This window comes from Candida pseudojiufengensis, assembly GCF_024610245.1.
Source record: "Candida pseudojiufengensis strain CBS 10847 chromosome Unknown scaffold29, whole genome shotgun sequence".
In the NCBI taxonomy this organism is placed as follows: domain Eukaryota; kingdom Fungi; phylum Ascomycota; class Pichiomycetes; order Serinales; family Debaryomycetaceae; genus Lodderomyces; species Lodderomyces pseudojiufengensis.
Window position 1 is genome coordinate 21,716 of NW_026261550.1, and position 19,248 is coordinate 40,963.

The window sequence follows — 19,248 nt, forward strand, 5'->3', positions numbered from 1 at the left end:
ATAATTAAGTATGAAAGAAGCAAAACTTTCTTTATTTACAAGTTACTTAGGATATATACATTTTCTATTCTCTAATATCTTCAATATCTGTGGCTGCTTGTTTCAAATGTGTACTTATAGCATTATTCAAAAATGGTATTACTTCAATCTTGTAAAGTTCACGAGATTGTCCAGATTCTCTTAATTCATTAACTTGTGCTATAGCTTCTTCAACATCATATAAAAAGAATGGTAATTGTTCCATTGGACCATTCAATGGTGTTTTGAAATCCAGATCTGGGTTGAGTTGTAAATATCTCCCCAATTTTAATTTACTTGTATATTCTACTCCTTTTATGAAATTTACATCAATATCATCTTTTAAAGTATCAATATCTAGTTCTGGTTCAATTCCAAAAAATGCATATTGTAATCTTAATAATTTTGAGTCCATCTCTCCAATTTCTTCGGAATCACATGTTATATATTTATTTTCAAACTCTTTCAAGTATTCATTTTTTTCATTTTCAACTTGTGGACTAGCTTGAGATCTTTCAAAAGCAATATGTCTTTCCAAAAGTACTTGTTTTATTCTCTTTTGACTCTTGATTAATTTATTATCTACTGAATTAAATTGTCTAAAATCAGCCATACCAATACTTTCTCCTAATCTAACTTCTCTAGCTAGAATATTCCTCTCTTTCAATATTAAATACCATAATCTATGTAAATCTTCAAATGATTTGGAACGTAATTCAGCACTGGTCCATTCTCTAGAGTCTAAATCTAGTTCTTCTGATTCTCTTATTGGTGATGTGGTTTTATTACCTTGGGGAAAAAATTGCCATAATGGATGATCTGGTGATACTTCGAAGTTATTGGCAGTTGGAGTTATTGGAGGTCTTAGTTTTATTGATTCGAGGTTTGTAAACTTTAATGGTTTGCTCCGAGCGAGTATTCGCGAGCTCTTCAGCAAATTTCTGATAAAACTGTGTGGAACCATACTGCTAAATTAAACTTGGTTCTTGGTGTAAAAAAAAAATTTCAAACTTATTTTTCACTTGGTTTGTTTCAACAAAGATAAGTTCAAAACAAAAGATATTCTACAAATTCTTCCTCACCACATTCAAAACTAGAATCATAATCTATTAAATGTCAACTGTACAAACAAACCACGAACAACAGGAGGAGCCACTTGATTTAGTGCGTTATCAACTAGATGAATATATAATTGTGAAGTTAAGAGGAGCACGAGAATTAAAAGGTAAACTACAAGGTTATGATAGTCATTGTAATATGGTATTAAGTGATGCAGTAGAAACTATTTTCCCAGAACAAGACAGCGACGAAACAATTACAAAGAAAACAGATATGGTGTTTGTAAGAGGTGACTCGGTAATATTGATTAGTCCCGTCATATGATATTTATAAATACAAAAGTACCACCCTATCAACTTTCCATTATCACATCAACCTCATCAGATGATTTAGATTCTTCCAAGATTTGTTTGAATCCCATTATCAAATCTGCATTTGAATTCCAACTTAAAATAGTTTTTTCATTTTCATTATTTAAAACCTCAATATCTTCGATTGTTTTCGAGATTAAGTCTTCATAATTGTCAATACTTAATGTTTCCGAGGTATTAAACATGGTTGATTTTGATAGCTTATAAAGTATATTGTCATCACCTAGTTGATCGAATATTTTAGAATTTTGCATATTTTCTTCAATTTCTTTGGCAAATTTGTCCACATTGAATCCAGGTAAAATTGATAATTCTTCTTTCAATAATTTTTTGTTCAAAACAAAGGATCTATAATCTACTTGCAGCAATTCTTTTTCTTTTTCTTCTTCTGTTTTGACCTTTTCTAAATTTTTGATTATTGATGGGTGCATCAATCTTGCTTTAGATTTATCTATATTTTGTTCAAAACTCGAAATTAAATTTGAAATTTGATCCATAAGTGGTTTTTCAATTGTGTTAATCCTACTTAGTTTTTCCTTAAGGTGGTCATTTTGATCAATAATTGTTTTTAATTCTGCCTTCATTTCTGCTAATATATCTGGTTTCATATCACTCTCGATTTTTGCAAGAGTAAGTAGTTTGTCAACTTGATTTGCAACTGTTAGTTCGAGTTTGGCATTTTCAATTTGAAATTTATGGAATCTAAGTTTGGTCAGCTCGGATATTTTTGATGATAGTTCAGCTTCTGATTCATTGTTTTGTATTAAATCTTGTGATAAAATGGAGTTTAACAATAAACATTCAACTCTATGTTTTAGTAAGTCCGATAATATTTTATCGTAATACTTGACATGATTATTGACGGACTGTTCTATTAGTCTCGACTGCCTGGCATTTATTGACATCTATAGGATGAACTAAGTTGTAGTTGTAATTTTATTTAATCTTGAGTGTTGCAATTAACCAGACTAAAGGCTAATATTTTTTTGTGTTAAATCCAACTCAATTGAATCATCAACTTCAAAACAGTCATTAGTATAGCAGTTCATACTATGCAGAATGAACTTTTGGATCAAGTACAAGATGCATCAACTTATATCACATACATAAACACCCTCACTTCACCAGATCAAGAAATAGATAGGTTTCTTGAACAAATAAAATCGTTAAGATCCTGTATAAATCCAACCTTGCAATATTGTTCACTTCAAAATTTCCTAAATGCTTTGCTTGTATTAACTTATCCTGGTCTAATATCCTATGAAATAATAACAATAACTTTAAACATACTACTAGATAATGACGATAAAATTGACTCGAACTTAAAAGAGGAATTGCCAATTTTGAACGAAATATCATTATTGAAGACAGCACAAGATATACAGCAAGAATCAACATTTAAGGCTCAGTCGTTAGGATTTCATTCAATTTCCAATTTATCATCAAATAATGAGATCAAAACAAATTTTATCAAGTCCAAGATATTGCAGTTGAGTAAATTTCACAATGATATCAATGAATTGAGTGGATTGTTCAACGATAGTAATCAAGAATTAAAGGACTGGCAGAAATATATTGTAGAACCTTATGGATTTTATTGGACACACTATGGAAAGTTATACCCGAATGAAGCCATCTCGTTCAACCTGTACCTACTTTTAGGATCTTTAGAAGAAAAATTTAATGTATTCATAAATCCTATTGACAGAAATCAAATACAAACTTTGGAACAGTGGTTGAAAAGCACCGCAATTCCATTATTATCATACTACGATGAAAACCTCGAGCCGTTGCAAAATTGGATGTTTCATCAAGCTCATGAAGGATCAAATTTGAGGAAATATGGTATTTGGAATATTTGCATTAGATTGATGTCAGAGAATTTTGATAACTCCAAATTAAAGTCAGTGATTAGAGAATATTTAGCATCTTGCTATTATTATGCTTTAACTGAAGATCTGAATGTGTCATCGATGGAATTAACAAAAACTTATGATACTATATTGGCAACATTAAACGTGATTGGATTTAATAAAGACTCACAATCATCATCAACCCCACCACTGATAAAATTTGAAGACATTCAAAATTATGAGACTTTCGAAGAGTTTCTATCGAAAAATAATCTCCTATCACCACTATTTGAACCTAGTCAAATCTATTTCTTATATGACGCAATAACCAGTTGTCAAAAGTTATATCCAATTAATAAATTAACTTTAAAACAATATTTGTTATACAAGTTTGGGATAAATGATAACGATGTACAGAGAGAAATAAGCAAAATAACCAGTAACATAACTTTAACCAATTGGGAGCAATTAGTCAATCTGGTCGAGTTGTTTAAGTCTGAGTTCATTCCTAGTTCAAAGTCATCCTCATTTGATTGCATTTTGCTAGAGCGACTACTCATAGCAAACTTATTCGAACCAATAAATCAATTGATTGAAAACAAAAAGATTAATATTTCCTCGAAAGAGATATTTGATATCACATTAGAAAAACTTTGGGATTCCATTGATCAAGCAACCAATTTGAATGACAAAATTGGACATCTACATCATGCTAAACTATGTGTTGATATAATTGATAATTTGAATCAAGATTTAGGCAAAGAACAACGAGAAGAAATTATTAAATTGAAACGTTTATTTAAAGCTATGCACTCAATGAAAAATTTTAAAATTGTTGTTGAAAAAAATAGGCCATTTACTCCAAAGCAATTGTTACAGTATTCTGGTAATCTTGAAGATGACAAAAATTGTATGAAATTGATCAACATAATATTGGAGCAGAACCCAAAATCATATTTAGCCTTTGAAAAGCTATTTAGAATTTTACATGATTTATTATTCTATTTCAACAACCAAAATCAACAGGATGAGGGTGAAGAAGGATCAGGATTTTTTTTCAATAAATTAAAAACAGCATGCATTGAAAGCTCGTTGGTTGACAACAATTTTCAATTCGCTTACAATCAGAGTCTTGAACTATTCGAACATTTTAAAGAGACCAATAAACAAAAACAATTCGAAAATTTTTGGTTAACTTTTTATCAAGTTGGAAAGTTTGTCTCACCAGATTGGTTTGAATCGGATAATGAGTTGGAGAAGTTAGAGATCCTAATAAAGCAGCGGGAAATTTTGTCTTTAACTATGCTGGAGTTGAATTGTGGTGAGAATATTAAAATTGTTTTGGATCAATGGTCCAATGTGAATAAACAAATAGAGAATCAAAATTATAGCAAGAAGTTAGAAGATATAAAGACTTTCAAGCAAGATCAAAATAACAACGACATAGGTTATAATCTTCAACAACCAATGAATAATTTAGCTAAAGAAATTATTAATGATGCTGCTAGTACCACTAACAATGCAAGTGAAAAAATTTCGAATTTGTTTGTTTCAGGTTTAGGTTGGGCTATCGGTGCTAAAAAGTAGTAATAAAGGAGTAGCATTTGGCCGAATTTCAATAATTTCATACCCAGTAAATCTCTGACCTGCGTTTTTTGAAATTTTTTTTTGGCAGTAACATAAAAAACAAAAACGATACGCGATCGATCTCACACACTTTATCTTATCATTATATACTCGAAGAATATAAATTTATACACCCAGTATTGCAGATCAACATACGTCTAAGAAAGCAAAAAAGCTCTCATAAAGCAAGTGACTGAAGAAAAGCTAATGAGATAAAAATTCACAAACAAATCACAAATTTTTAAAGTTAATGAAAAATACAAAAAGATCTATAGTAGACATCACCAAATATATATCAAACAATATAAATTCATCACATAACTTCACCAATACATTCAATAGAGCACTACATATAACTCCGAAGAAATCAAGTTTGCATATGAATGGCGTGAAAGTCGTCACAGGTAACGCACTTAACAAGAAATTGGCTGTACTAGATGGAATCGACTTTAGTGATTCATTTGGAGAGGAACAAGAACCAGAATTAGAGAGTGAACTAGATGTTTTTGAAAGTATAGATGAAAATGATATTTGTAAATTGTTGGATAAAACAAAAAAGAATGATGCACAACCGGCAGGATCTGTAAAACAAGATGAAAACCATAAATTACCATATAATGAACTCAATGACTCTTTTACGTTCACTAGTTCAATAAATTTGGATTTGGAAAAACCTTTAGAAAAGCGTGAAAGTACAGAGGTCCAGAAGAAGATACAAATTGGCGATACTTCAATTAAAAATAAAACATGTTCCAACTTAATCGAAGATCTACATGAGTCTTTTGAATTTAGTGATCATACGTCAAGTTTAAATGCTAAACAGGTAAAACAGCCATCACCAGAGTTTCTTTTTTCAGATGATGATGTGGAAATAATTCATACAGTACAAAAATCACATACCAGAAAAGAGTCATCAGATTTTGGGAGCGATGTTGAATTGGTAAATCATACAATGCTAAATTCACATAACAGAAACGAGTCATCAGATTTTGGGAGTGATGTTGAATTGGTAAATCATACAATGCTAAATTCACATAACAGAAATGAGTCATCAGATTTTGGGAGCGATGTTGAATTAGTAAATCATACAGTACAGAAATCTCATACTAAAGACGAATCATTTGATTTTGGAAGCGATGATGACTTAGTAGATTTAGTTTTAGAAAACTTAAATACACCAGCTAAAAAACGACCAGCGTCATCCCAACAACAACCCACGCCTATTATAAAACGTCACCATTCTCCAACACGAAGCTCAACACTCACATCTTCGGACATAATAAAGATAGGTATGAATTCAAGTATTGAACTATCGGAACAAGTTATAGCTCCCCCTAGAAGAAGCCTAGCAAAAATTCCAACTCAATCATCTCCTACTACGCCATTAGAACCGTTGACATCAAATAATCCCGTCCTGCCTGCTCACAATTCTCCATCGAAAATCATTGATTTGAGAAAAAAATTCAACATACCCACAGTTCCAGCGTCAACTAGAAACTACTCAACTAACTCTGCCATAGCTTCAGCGGCGCTTACGTCAACTTCAAAATCAAGTAAACCACAACTGAATCATACTTTACTACTAGCTACTCAAAGACCAAACATAGAATCTTCAAACTTACCTGATTCCAAACCCCAAAGTGGGAAAATAGTGCAACCGATTATTTTATCAAAAGAACAAGAAGCAGTGCTACAACAAGTTTTGAAAGGTGTATCATTATTTTATACAGGTTCTGCAGGTACAGGTAAATCAGTATTATTAAGATCCATAATCAAAGCTTTAAGAGACAAACATGGGGGTGGAGTTGCTGTTACTGCTTCAACTGGTTTGGCAGCATGTAACATCGGTGGAACTACCTTGCATAGATTTGGCGGTATTGGGTTAGGTCAAGCTAGTGTAAAAAACTTGGTAAAAAAGATAAAACGTAATCAAAAAGCAGTTAAAAGGTGGCAAGACACTAAAGTTTTGATTATAGATGAAATATCTATGGTTGATGGAATTTTGTTGGATAAATTGAGTGAGATTGCACAAAAGATTAGAGATAATACACTACCTTTTGGTGGAATTCAATTAGTTGCATGTGGTGATTTCTATCAATTACCTCCAGTTGTTAAAAATGATCAAAAAGTGGAAAAAGATATTGAAGTACTTTTTTCATTTGAGTGTGATGCTTGGAAAGAAACGATCCAACAAACTATTATCTTGAAAGAGATTTTCAGACAAAAAGGTGATCAAACTTTTATTGATATGTTGAATGAAATGAGGGATGGCAAACTATCTGAAAGAACCATTTCTGAATTCCAAAGATTATCAAGACCACTACCTTGCCCTGATGGTATCGTGCCTGCTGAGTTGTATGCCACTAGAGCTGAAGTTGAACTGGCTAATAAAAGGCGTTTGAACGCATTAAAGGGTCAAGCAATTCATTATCGAGCTAAGGATTCGGGAATTTTACCAGAGCCTGATAAGAGTCGTTTATTACAAAATTTCTTAGCTCCATTAGACTTATATTTAAAAGTAGATGCCCAAGTCATGTGTATAAAGAATTTTGATGAAACACTAGTTAATGGTTCATTAGGTCAAGTGGTTGATTTTATGGATAGAGATACATATATGAAAGCTTATGGTCCAACTGAGGAAGAAAATGTGATGGATGATGAAATGTTGCGTGATTTTGTTTTCAATGAACCTGCAACAGAGCCTGCAGAACCTGCACCTTCAACTTCAAAAATTATAGCATCTAAATCATTGTCGCAGCAAAACTTATCACCCGAGGAACAAACTCTGTTGGAAAGGAAAAAGGAGTTGAATGATGATTTAATGGGTGATTTCAAAAACAAAAAATATCCATTGGTTAAGTTTTCCTCACCTGACGGAGTTAATAGTAGAACTGTTTTAGTTGAACCCGAAAATTGGACTGTTGAGGATGAAGAGGGTAAGGTGTTAGTGTCTAGAGTTCAATTTCCTTTAATGCTTGCTTGGTCATTATCTATTCATAAATCTCAAGGTCAAACTTTGAGCAGAGTTAAAGTTGATTTAAAAAGAGTATTTGAAAATGGTCAATCCTATGTTGCATTATCTAGAGCTACTTCAAGAGAAGGATTACAAGTTTTGAACTTCTTGGAAAGTAAAGTTACGTCAAATCCAAAAGTTATAAAATTTTACAAATCGTTACAAAGTGTTTATGGAAATAAAAATTCTGAATATGAATAAAGTTTCAAATTGTTTTAAATAATGCTGTAATGTTTCATTTCCGTAGAAATAGAAAATTTTTAAATTATTGTATAAATGCTATAAAATGCAAATTTAAATTGAATTTCTTCTAAATAATATTTTTTTTTCACCAAATTCTACAATTTTATCTTTTTCTACAAATCCTGCAATTCTAGGTAATTGATTTTTATTTTCCCATTCTGTAAACAATTTATCAGCATAACCTAAACCAACTTGATAAATTTCATCAAATTTACCAAAATCTAATGTAGCATAGTTATCAATTGGTGGTCTAAGATAATAAACACCAGGAGCTCTTTTAGCTTCTTCTAAAGCATTTACACTAGCAACATAAGCTAATCTCATTTGAATATCCATCATATTTGGAATATTTGGATGTTTTGAAAATGGATTCCATCGATTGAATAATACCCAAAATCCACTCAAAGTATCGCCATAATTCATTGGAGTTCGATCATCTGCTGATCCAACATCGACTGCAATAATGTGTTTTGCCCCACGTCTTTTCATTTCCATAACTGGTAAATTATCTAAGTAACCTCCATCTAATAACATACAACCTTTAAATGCAATTGGAGGTAATAAACCAGCAAGTGACATTGAAGCCCGTATAAATCTCCATGCATATCCTGATTCATGTATATCCATAGTTGAGTTTGTAATGTTAGTAGAATTACAAAAATATTTAATCCAAAAATCTTCAATTTCAACAAATCCAAATACTTTCCAAATACCTCTATTAAACTCATATCCAGTGATGTATGAAGTTACAGGATATGTTAAGTCAAATAACATTCTCCAAAGTGATGCAACTCTTTTTGAAAATTTTTTAGCTCTACCATAAATTGAAACAATATTATAATCCTTAGCATATAACCCACCAACAAATGATCCAATGGAAGTTCCACCAATTAAATCGACTGGTATACCATGTCTTTCTAACGCAGTAACAACTCCAACGTGTGCAATACCTCTTGAACCACCACCACCTAAAACCAACCCTACTGCTTCATTAGACAAAATTCTTGCTAATCTCATAAAATCATTTCGATGTGATTTTACTGCTATCTTTTTTTGTTGATCTCTCGATCTCCAACTAAAAGCTTTATTTGTAGCATCTTCGAATTTTGTTATAATAGCTTTATTTTGAGAAAATTTAGCTGCTAAATCACTTATAAATGATTTTTTACTTGGCCCCATCGTATCATTATTTCTTTCTATATACAATTGGATATGATGATGACCTTGTACCCAGACTCTGTTTTTTAACCATTGACTTGTTGATCCCGATATAACGAATTTTTCTTGATGAATAAGACAAAGATCAGTTCTTGCTGTGGTTTTCATTTTAATCAAAAGTTGTTCATAATCACCAATCGATGCTGCTGTTTCTTCATCATCTGCATCAGCTAACAATAGTATGCAATCTCCTTGTGCTATACATGTTGAGGTCCAATTAGACTGGACCGGCGTATCACAAATATATACAACAGTTTCATATTCTTCTTCTAAATATGCAAAGTAGCCTGATAATTTAAGTCTTGCTAATCCTTCATCAAATGCATGTCTACCTAAATGAGTCAAAGTTAAAGCTTGATCTAAAGCTATAACGTTTCTTCCAATATTTTTCAAAGCATGAACTAATTTTTCAGCAAATTCTCGTACAGGTAAACCCGAAACAGTAGGTAGAATAGTGATTGTTTTATAATCTGCTGATATAAAATTTTCACTACTTGTGCTAGTGATAAAATTATGAGATGATTGATTAATTGATTTTTCAGATGATAATACTTTTGATGCAACTAATCTTGAAACTTTAACCATTATAGATGGGTTTTGAAACGATAACATTTCAAATAAAGTTCTTGGAATCCTAGCAGTTTCAGAATCTCTAACTGCAATCAATGAGTTTGATCTTCTTGAAGCTGTCAAAACTTCTACTTCTCCAATGGATTCACCGTGACCGTATTCTCCCAAGACTTCTAAATCATCTTTATCTGAGTTCTTTTTCTTACTTCGTCTAACTACTCTGAATCTACCACTTAATACTACGTGAAACCCATTAGCCAAATCCCCTTGCGAACATAATACATTTCCCGCTGGTATATGACACCATTCCAAAGCATAATCAATAGTCAAAATTTGTTTTGATAAAAGCCTTTTCAATTTTATAGCAACTGGCAATTGAAGGAAATAATATTTATCCAATAATTGATTATAATCATTTTTGGCAATGAATGCTACAACAGCTCCAGTTTTTTTTGGAGTTTTGATAGATACCAAGGATCTAAACCCAACCACACATGATAAATATCCAGCTACTCCACCTTCATTTACTGTATAAACATATTTTGAAGTTGTTGATTGTGAATACACTTCTGAATGTTTGTAGTGTACTTCCAAGGAACCATCAATGACATAATATAACCCACATTTAACAGAATTTTGTTGAACTACAGTTGTATCAGGCTCGATGTATTTCAAATCTAATACTTTGGCGAATGCATCTTTGATATTCATTTCAGTTAAAGGATTTTTACGTCTGAATTGTGGTTTCAAGTACGGTGATTGATTATTAGTTGGTGATGCAAGTTTGTTCTTTAACTTGGACACATTTATTGTATTCATAAGATTATCATCATCATCAAACTTGAAAACATTATGGTAGTTACCATTTAATTTTGGGCTCTGAGCCAAATTTGCCACGTTATTCAAACCAACAATTGAACTATTAGCTGATGAACTTAAACTTTGAAATTGTGCAGCCTCTTGAAAATAATTCCAATCATTTATACCTACAAATTTGAAAATGTTTTCTATTATTGCAATACGTAATGAATTATCCTCGGTTTCTTCTATATTGTCAGTAAAGTTTATTCTTTTACCATCTTCCATAAATATTGATGATACTGACTTGTGTAATTTTTGATTTGGATCGTCACGAGATATGGGTACGGAAGATAATAAATCTCCAGGGTTGTTACTTTTAACTTTTGAATTTAATAATACATATCTTGAAGATGCTCTTTCTAAAGGATTACCTCTATAATGTTTCACAATTCTTTTTGAACTTTCACCACCTTGATTTAATCTTTCAAGAAGTCCATCAATTAAATATTTTGGTAATCTTAAATTTGTAGTTTTATTTAATTCAGTTTCCAGTTTAAAAATTTCTCCAGTTAAGCCTAAATAATTATGAATAGTACTCATGGTGACTTTATATAATCTAGTTAAAACCATAGTTACAATATGTGATGTAGCTTTGGGGTATTTCATTTGAACTCTTTCAAATGCCGAATGAGGAATAATAGCAACGGTCATAGTATCCAAATGCTTTTTCCTTTTGGGTCTGATGATAATATCAGGATAACTATTTTCTTCAACTTCATCAACTATTTCCAACTTCTCTTTTGAATCCTCCCCACCAGCTTTATCATAGTAATCCAAATTTAATGCAACAATATTTTCTTCTTCAATTGTGGTGTCTGCATTATTTCTCATTGGTTTAAAAAGTTCCAATGTCGAAATTAAAGAACTCAATGGAGCTCCACTTTTAACTTCATTCAAAAGTCGATAATTCTGATCACCTAACTTAAATACATCATCATTTTCATGATAATCATCAGTTTCTGCGAAAAAAGTTTCACCGTTATCTTTTGTACTCTTCTTGGAGATTTTAGTATATACTTGAGCTGTACCTTCTACAACAACTGAAAATCCAATTTTTTCATCCAAACACAAAATTTCATCTCTTGACAATTTTTGAGTTGTCATACTCTTAGTCAATTCATGAAATACTGATTTATCCAAGTATCCAAATACTTTCAATGCCATTAAAAATTCATCAAGATAATTACTTGGTTTTGAATCTTTTCTTTTGTCAACATATAAACTTGATTGATTTTGTTTAAGGTTTTTATCAGAATGAGTTTTTGAATTTGGTGAGTTGGTTCTATTCTTCTTATTGTCTAAATCTCTTGAATATCCAGTAAGATATTTATATCTAATGACTAACAAACTGAATATCGCTAGTGAAAATGTGATAAGTAGTAATGATGATAAATGTAGATGGATTTCAAAATTCGTGGATAAGATTGATCTTGGAATATCTAACAAACCAGTCATGTCAATTAATTTTATAATTATAGAACTACCAGCATTATCAACATGTTCTTGACCCGGTGGTATATTAGTATCACTCATATCATATCTACTGGTGAAGACTATAATAATAAATTCAGATTTTGTGGAGACAAATATGACATATAACAAGAGTACAAATCGCGCGTTAAGCATTGTTCCTATTATCATTACGATTAAGCATAAGATTGAACCTACCAGAGATAAGATTCACAATGAAGGTTTTCATAGCATATAATATTTGGTTTGTCGCCTTCTTGAAGACAAAGATTGAAAAGGTTAGGTCTTTCATGCAAAATCAACTCTTGAGAATGACAGTCTCTTCGAGATTTTCTGATAGGTCTAGACCAAATTTTTATGATGTAGAATAAAAAACAAACAACTAAATTAGTATCATACAAAATGTCATCAACTAATTTGGGAAAGCAAACTAAAACAATGAGCTAAACTACAATATACCTTTTGGTGATAAGAGATTGACTCACGTTTTGACAGAGTTTTAAAGCGTGAATTTATGAATTAGTTTGCAAACGTTATTATTTTATTTCATAAGGTAAACAATTAAACCTAGCTAATATTCTCTCAAATCCATCCATTCCAGTAACTAAATGATTTAATTCAGGACCATAACTTATTCTCACATAATTGTACCAAATAACTTCTTCTAAATGACTTAAATTTTGAGGATTAATCAAGAAAAAAAATCCTGGAACAACTATCACTTTTTCATGTAAACATTCATGAAAAAATCCTAAACAATTACTTAATTTTCCTGGTAAATGTGAAAGGTTAAGCCAAAGATAAAATGTAGAATTTGGAATATTTTTTTCATTAAAATTAAAACCCATTTTAGATAATCTGCCAATAATATAATCTCTTTTCATTTTAAAATGCAATTGTAATGCTTTCATTTCACTCCTTACTTTTAATGGTTTTAAAAATTCTATAGCAGCATATTGGAAAGGAGCATTAGCTCCACCTTCCAAATATGATCCCACACTAGATAAGGCGTTTATGTATTCTGCAGGACCAACAATCCAACAAACTCTCCAACCAGGTAATCTAAATGCCTTTGTTAAACCATTCAAAATTAATACAGGATCACGATCAACATCTTCCACATATTCCGCAGAACTTATGGATGAACCAGTACATCCATCATCATAATAATAATATGAATAAAATTCGTCCATAATTAATAAACATTTTTCACGACACATGTCTTGTAATTGTTTTAAATGTTCAGGTTTCATACAATGTCCCGTGGGATTTCTAGGATTGGATGTTAATAAAGCACTAACACCTCTTGTCAATTCTTCCTTAATCATTTTAAGATGAACTTCATAATTATCTGATTCTTTCAATGGTACAGGAATTGGGGAAAAATTTTTAAATAATGATAACATTTCTGCATAAGCAGTATAATCTGGTAAAAAAAAAGATAAATAACAATCACTTATAATTGAAGCTATTCTAGTTAAGCCAGCTCTTCCACCTGGTACAATACAAACATTTTTATAAGTGTATTTACTTGATTTTTTTGTACGATATGTTTCATTATATAAATTTGCAACTGCTTCTCTTAATTCTTTTATACCTGCTGTTGGAGCATATTCTCTGGTAAATGTTGGTATAGGGATAGATTTGGGTCTTGGAAATGAACCTGGGATACTGTCACCTGCTTCAGGAGCTCCTTGACCTAAATTAGACCAATCTTTAACATCTTCTGAATTATAACCATATTCTTCTGCTCTTTCAGTTACCCAAAGCACCCCAGTAGATGACTTTTTAGAATTCATAGCTGGTTTATAAATATTTTCATTAAATTTTGGCTTTGGTAAAGGTATTGGTGAAGCTGCATTACCATGTTCAGATTTTGATAATTTATCAATAAGAGCTTGTCTATGACTTAAATTTTTTAAATTTGGAGTTGCATTAGCATTTCTACCGGGAATTGTTTGATAAGTTGATGTATTTTGTGAATGATTTAGTATATCTTGAAGATGTTGTGGTTGTGGGGATTTTATATTTCTATCATGTTGAATGTTCGATTGAGGATTTGGGGTAGAATTGGCACTTTGAATTGCTTCTAATAATGAAGATGCCGATCTTTTTAAAGCCGGAGGTAATGTAGATTCTAATCTTTCGAACTCTAAAACTGATTCTTGATCAGTATCTGATTCTTCATAATCATGACTGGACATTCTGAAATTTCACTTGGCGTGTATTTAGTATTACAAATTGTTTGAGTATTTTATACTTTAACTGCTATAATAACAATGTATGAACTCTATGAAAACCTAATATTGTAGCTTTGTTCTTTAGTTAAAATCCTAAATTTTTTATTTTGCTTTTCTATTCGATCAATTTTGTACCCGATCCAATTAAATATGGGGAATGAAAATTACTACACGACCATCGGTACTTCATAATAGTTACAAGTTATATTCAGCATGGTGAACTCAACAATAACGAACTCTTTAATGAGGTCAGTATGGAGATTTCTGCATTACTAGAAGTGTAAGTAATATAGTTATTTTTGTTTCTGTTTGTAAAATCAAACAAATATTCCAGACTAAACCAATACCGCCTAATAAGTGTTTTTTATATATGTAAGTATAGACACAAGAAAGGCACTAGAAAGGCATGATCAATACAATTAAGAGGAAGCTTCGAATGGTTGTAAAGCCTCTTATAAGCTGCGGTTGTTTTGGTTTAGAGTTAAAGGAGTATTGTTCATTATTTAATGATCTTTTGTTTTAAAGCCTAAAATTGTAACTCCGTATGGATATAAAATTGTTTATTAAAAAATTTCTAATCTAAGTAGTTAAAACTTAAACTAACACTTCATTGTGATTTGGAACTAAACGTAAGACCTTATACAATTCTATTGTAATTAATTGAGTCTATTAAAATTGATTATTTCAAAGCCAAATACTCAGCAGTAGCTCTAGTTTTGTTAGATTCTAACGATTTATTCTGAGAACAAGGATTTCTTTGACATTTTGTCAATTTATTTAGCAAATTTTTGGATCTTGTTTTGATCGTATCTATAGTTGAAGTTGTTGATTTGATTGAAATATTAGTTGATTCTATTTTCTTTATTTCTGACATGTTAATTATTTGGATTTATCTATCTGTAGTATAAGAATAGAGACAAAAAAAGGATAGACATTTATGATACTTCAAGCTTTATTTATACAATTGAAATTATACTTTGCTTTGATTAGTAATTACATTATTGCTCATGTGTTAATACCAAATAAAGTATGCTATAAGTTTTAAAAACAAATTCATACTTGTATTATTGTTTTGATGACTAATGTAAATGATTTGTTATAAAATTTAGTATAGAAATTTAGGTGGGGCTGTAACAGGTAGCGTAGTTATTATCGTAAATCCTAATTTGTACGTACATATCTAGTTTTGTGTAATAAAATAATTCGTAAATCCTATTTTTATCAATTAATGCACGTCCTAAAATATTATGACTAAATGACTAGATTTAATCAGTGATTTGAGGTTGAAGATTTGACAAATTTTCTAAACTTTGTTTAATAAAATGTATTGATGACTAAGAAAATAAATAAATAATACTTAGAAGAAGTAGATTTGTGTTAAAGTAAGTCGCATTTACATTTAAGTCAAAGTAGAACTAAAATTGAAATTAAAACTAGAAAATATTAAAATCAATATTAATATCAGAATTTATAGACTTTGCCTCATACATTCAAGTGAGCAACTAATCCAGTGAAAAACAAATTAAAATCGAAATTGATATCAAACAAACAAGTAACCCCATCTTTCACAATGAACGTTATAAGAGCATAATTAAACTGATAATAACGACCTACTTGCGTGTATAGATAATTATACAACTACTATCGCTGTGTATTTGCGATAATGGGAAATAAAGTTCTTGAATAAACATATAATATTATTTAATATATAAGAATCTTATAGATCTAAGTATACTTAGCCTATTGTTCTTTTTTTTGTTTTTATTATTCAATTTCTAAACAAATTTATAATTAAAAGAGACAGCCACATGGCAGCGCGCAGCATTTCACAAACAATTTTTTTTTCTCAATCATCAACATTTTTCCGTTCATTAGCAAATATATCTTCAACATTTTCTACAACAGGCTTGTTTGTATCTATCTTGAATAAATTGTTATTGTCATGGAATATTTCTTCATTTTGAAGTCTCAGACTATTCAAAACAATCTTATGAGCTTTCCTCACAGGATAAATCTTGAATAACTTATCCATAGATTCCAAAGGCAAGCCTTTGGTCTCAGGAAGAAGAAAATATACAAATGGAACAGATATCAAAGCAACTGAGGCAAAGAAGAAATAAATACCATATTCCATTGTTTGAATCATACTCTGTGTCCATCTAGCCATCACGAATATGGCGCACCAAGAAGCAGCTGCATTGATACTTTGCAAGAAGGTCCTTATGTTCTGATCATAGACCTCCAGACCAATATATTGAAAATTCGTCCATATTTAAGATAATCATTAATCTTTTCATTAGATGGTGAAAATTTAATAACAATAACCTGAAATTTTCATTGTAATATAGAAATTTCCATTGTTACTGTGGCAGGAAATTTCTGAAATTTCTAGCTGACGCAATATTTACGACAAGTGGACTTTTACCACTACACTTGAATAATCATTTCACATTCTTTATTCCTAAATATGTGTTATTTTTAATTCTATGTCTATTGCCCTTCTACTGTATCCTGGATCTTCCTTCTTGCAGACCATAGCTGGGTTATTGTCTTCTCTATATTTTATCTCTTTAACTTTAAAAGCTAATGATTGTAATGGCAAAAGCATTGCCAAAGGCGTTTTTCATGAAAAAGAAATAAACAAATAAAAAGAAATAACAATGTCTTTTTCAATGAGAAAACTTTCATATGAATAAGGAGGTAATTCCATATTTATCTAGTTTATAGTTTATGGAAAATCAGCCAACTATGTATATATTCACTCACGAATAAACACAACTTCGACCTTTATAAAACAGTGCAGTTCACAATAATGCCTACGATTAATATCTCACCTACCTAAGAACTGCTGCAATGATCTAATTAGTTTCTTAAAGAAACTGGTTTGTTTTACAGCATAAATCAAGCATCTAAGTTTACTTCATATGTACTAGCTACCTTCTCTTTTCTGCGTTTTAGTTGACCAAGCTACTGATTAATTATTTATATAAGTAGCATTTCCAGATATAGATGCTTTATTTTCATGGGATGCAAATTATGCATCTCAATGGTTTCAATTCAAAATCCCCCCTCATTAAAAATTTTAAATTTTTGTATATCAATGGTCTGGCTCCATTTTTTGGCTAAATAATTTTCTTGCCTTACCATGTCTTGAAAAGAAAGGCTTGAATCCTAATTTTTTTCAATAAACATTTTCAAGTTGATCGTGCCTGGCTCCTGCATATAATTGACTAGCTTATTATAATCTATTTACAAAATTAAAAAAAACATTAAATATGTACACGTATTATATTAAATCCATCTTCAACTCGAATCCTCAACTATTGCAACAATACTCAGGGTCACAATGTCCAAGGTGCACATGGGATTGGAAAATTTTAGCAACAAATTATCTACAAACTATTCAATATTTGTAAGGGAAGGAGACCCAGACCAAGATTTATTTATCAAATTTAATAATGAAGTATTGAACAATAAGGTTGTCGCTAAAAGATTAATAAATTTACCCACTGAAGAAAGAGTCACTAAATTGAAATACTGGCTCGAAATATTGAGTAGCATGAAACATCTTTACGATGAAAATTGTAATTTATTTGTTGATGTTGAAACTGTTAAAAATCATTTTGCAGATATAGTAGATAAAGAAGAAAAATTAACAATCACAGAGTCATTTGATGCTTTAACTGAATGTTTGGATATTGCTTATGATGAATGTACCACTTTACCCAAAGATGGTCCATTATGTGTCATAAAATCTCCCAAAGCAATATTGGATCACGCGTTGAAATCAAAATGTGTACTTTTAGATGAAGATTCAAAAGAATCTATTACTCCAGAACAAGTTGAAATAATTGAAAAATTTGAAAACATATATTTAAGTAAATCACAAGTTGTCAAGTTGATTTTTAGAATGGGAACACAGCGAGAAAGAAATATATGGGGATTGATTCGTATTTTATACTGTATGGTTGGATGTTATGATGCTAAAGAAGATGATTTATCAAAATATATGGATCATGTTAATGGTAGTTTAGGTTCAAGAGATTTAAAATATATACCATACATGAACCAAATATTTGAGTTATACGAACTTCATAGAGATTGTGATATGGAATCAACTCAATCAGGATTAGCTCAACCTGCATTCATTCAATTTGGTGCTTACGATTCAAATAAATTTCACTCACAAGCTGCCCAAATTCAAGTCAATCCTTTTCCAATCCTACAATCAAGGGTCCCTTTGATGCCCATCTCAAGTAACATCCAAACAACTTCCTTAAAAAGAAAAATAAGTGATTCCACCCTGTTTAATAAAAGACTCTTAATCGATTCAACAAATCCTAGAGCTCAGTCGAACACTCAATTAGTTCTCAACTTCGACAGATTTAGTTCAGTTATTTATCCGGTTGTGCAAATTGAGCATATGACTGCCGTTGAAGGTGCAACCAATACGGCAATGCATACAAAATCCGAATTATTGGAAGGACTTAGAGATGCTTTAAATGAACATGAGCAAAGTTTGAGAGATTTGTTCAAAAGATCAATTTCTCAAAAGAAGCAACTTTCTTAATAGGACCAAATTCATCTTGGTCATGCCTATGAAGTTGATTATCGTTGTTGTGAATTTAAGGTACTTCAAAACATTAGTAATGCTGAATTGTCAACTTTTCCCGACTAATTATATTCCTTCACTAGTTGAATTTCAG

The 19,248-nt window shown here is 30.9% G+C and overlaps 9 protein-coding genes across 9 annotated transcripts; 4 read left to right on the forward strand and 5 right to left on the reverse strand. All coding sequences in view use genetic code 12, as the record gives it.

Moving 5' to 3' along the window:
- Positions 1–64: 64 nt before the first annotated feature.
- Positions 65–982, reverse strand: KGF55_005794 (mitochondrial 54S ribosomal protein uL29m; the record flags this gene model as incomplete). Its single annotated transcript, XM_051760843.1, has 1 exon — positions 65–982. One exon carries the CDS (start codon positions 980–982, stop codon positions 65–67), a length of 918 nt encoding a protein of 305 aa, XP_051611492.1.
- Positions 983–1,131: 149 nt separating this feature from the next.
- Positions 1,132–1,401, forward strand: SMX4 (U4/U6-U5 snRNP complex subunit; the record flags this gene model as incomplete). The annotated part of the gene is made up of 1 exon (XM_051760844.1): positions 1,132–1,401. One exon carries the CDS (start codon positions 1,132–1,134, stop codon positions 1,399–1,401), a length of 270 nt encoding a protein of 89 aa, XP_051611493.1.
- A 28-nt stretch (positions 1,402–1,429) lies between these two features.
- KGF55_005796 (uncharacterized protein) lies at positions 1,430–2,353 on the reverse strand (the record flags this gene model as incomplete). Its single annotated transcript, XM_051760845.1, has 1 exon — positions 1,430–2,353. One exon carries the CDS (start codon positions 2,351–2,353, stop codon positions 1,430–1,432), a length of 924 nt encoding a protein of 307 aa, XP_051611494.1.
- Positions 2,354–2,500: 147 nt separating this feature from the next.
- Positions 2,501–4,888, forward strand: KGF55_005797 (uncharacterized protein; the record flags this gene model as incomplete). The annotated part of the gene is made up of 1 exon (XM_051760848.1): positions 2,501–4,888. The coding sequence occupies one exon, from the start codon at positions 2,501–2,503 to the stop codon at positions 4,886–4,888; it is 2,388 nt and encodes a 795-aa protein (XP_051611495.1).
- Positions 4,889–5,306: 418 nt separating this feature from the next.
- PIF1 (DNA helicase) lies at positions 5,307–8,141 on the forward strand (the record flags this gene model as incomplete). Its single annotated transcript, XM_051760849.1, has 1 exon — positions 5,307–8,141. The coding sequence occupies one exon, from the start codon at positions 5,307–5,309 to the stop codon at positions 8,139–8,141; it is 2,835 nt and encodes a 944-aa protein (XP_051611496.1).
- A 93-nt stretch (positions 8,142–8,234) lies between these two features.
- Positions 8,235–12,365, reverse strand: KGF55_005799 (lysophospholipase; the record flags this gene model as incomplete). Its single annotated transcript, XM_051760850.1, has 1 exon — positions 8,235–12,365. One exon carries the CDS (start codon positions 12,363–12,365, stop codon positions 8,235–8,237), a length of 4,131 nt encoding a protein of 1,376 aa, XP_051611497.1.
- Positions 12,366–12,838: 473 nt separating this feature from the next.
- KGF55_005800 (uncharacterized protein) lies at positions 12,839–14,506 on the reverse strand (the record flags this gene model as incomplete). The annotated part of the gene is made up of 1 exon (XM_051760851.1): positions 12,839–14,506. The coding sequence occupies one exon, from the start codon at positions 14,504–14,506 to the stop codon at positions 12,839–12,841; it is 1,668 nt and encodes a 555-aa protein (XP_051611498.1).
- Positions 14,507–16,388: 1,882 nt separating this feature from the next.
- KGF55_005801 (uncharacterized protein) lies at positions 16,389–16,709 on the reverse strand (the record flags this gene model as incomplete). Its single annotated transcript, XM_051760852.1, has 1 exon — positions 16,389–16,709. The coding sequence occupies one exon, from the start codon at positions 16,707–16,709 to the stop codon at positions 16,389–16,391; it is 321 nt and encodes a 106-aa protein (XP_051611499.1).
- A 1,179-nt stretch (positions 16,710–17,888) lies between these two features.
- Positions 17,889–19,112, forward strand: KGF55_005802 (uncharacterized protein; the record flags this gene model as incomplete). The annotated part of the gene is made up of 1 exon (XM_051760853.1): positions 17,889–19,112. One exon carries the CDS (start codon positions 17,889–17,891, stop codon positions 19,110–19,112), a length of 1,224 nt encoding a protein of 407 aa, XP_051611500.1.
- Between the last annotated feature and the right edge of the window lie 136 nt (positions 19,113–19,248).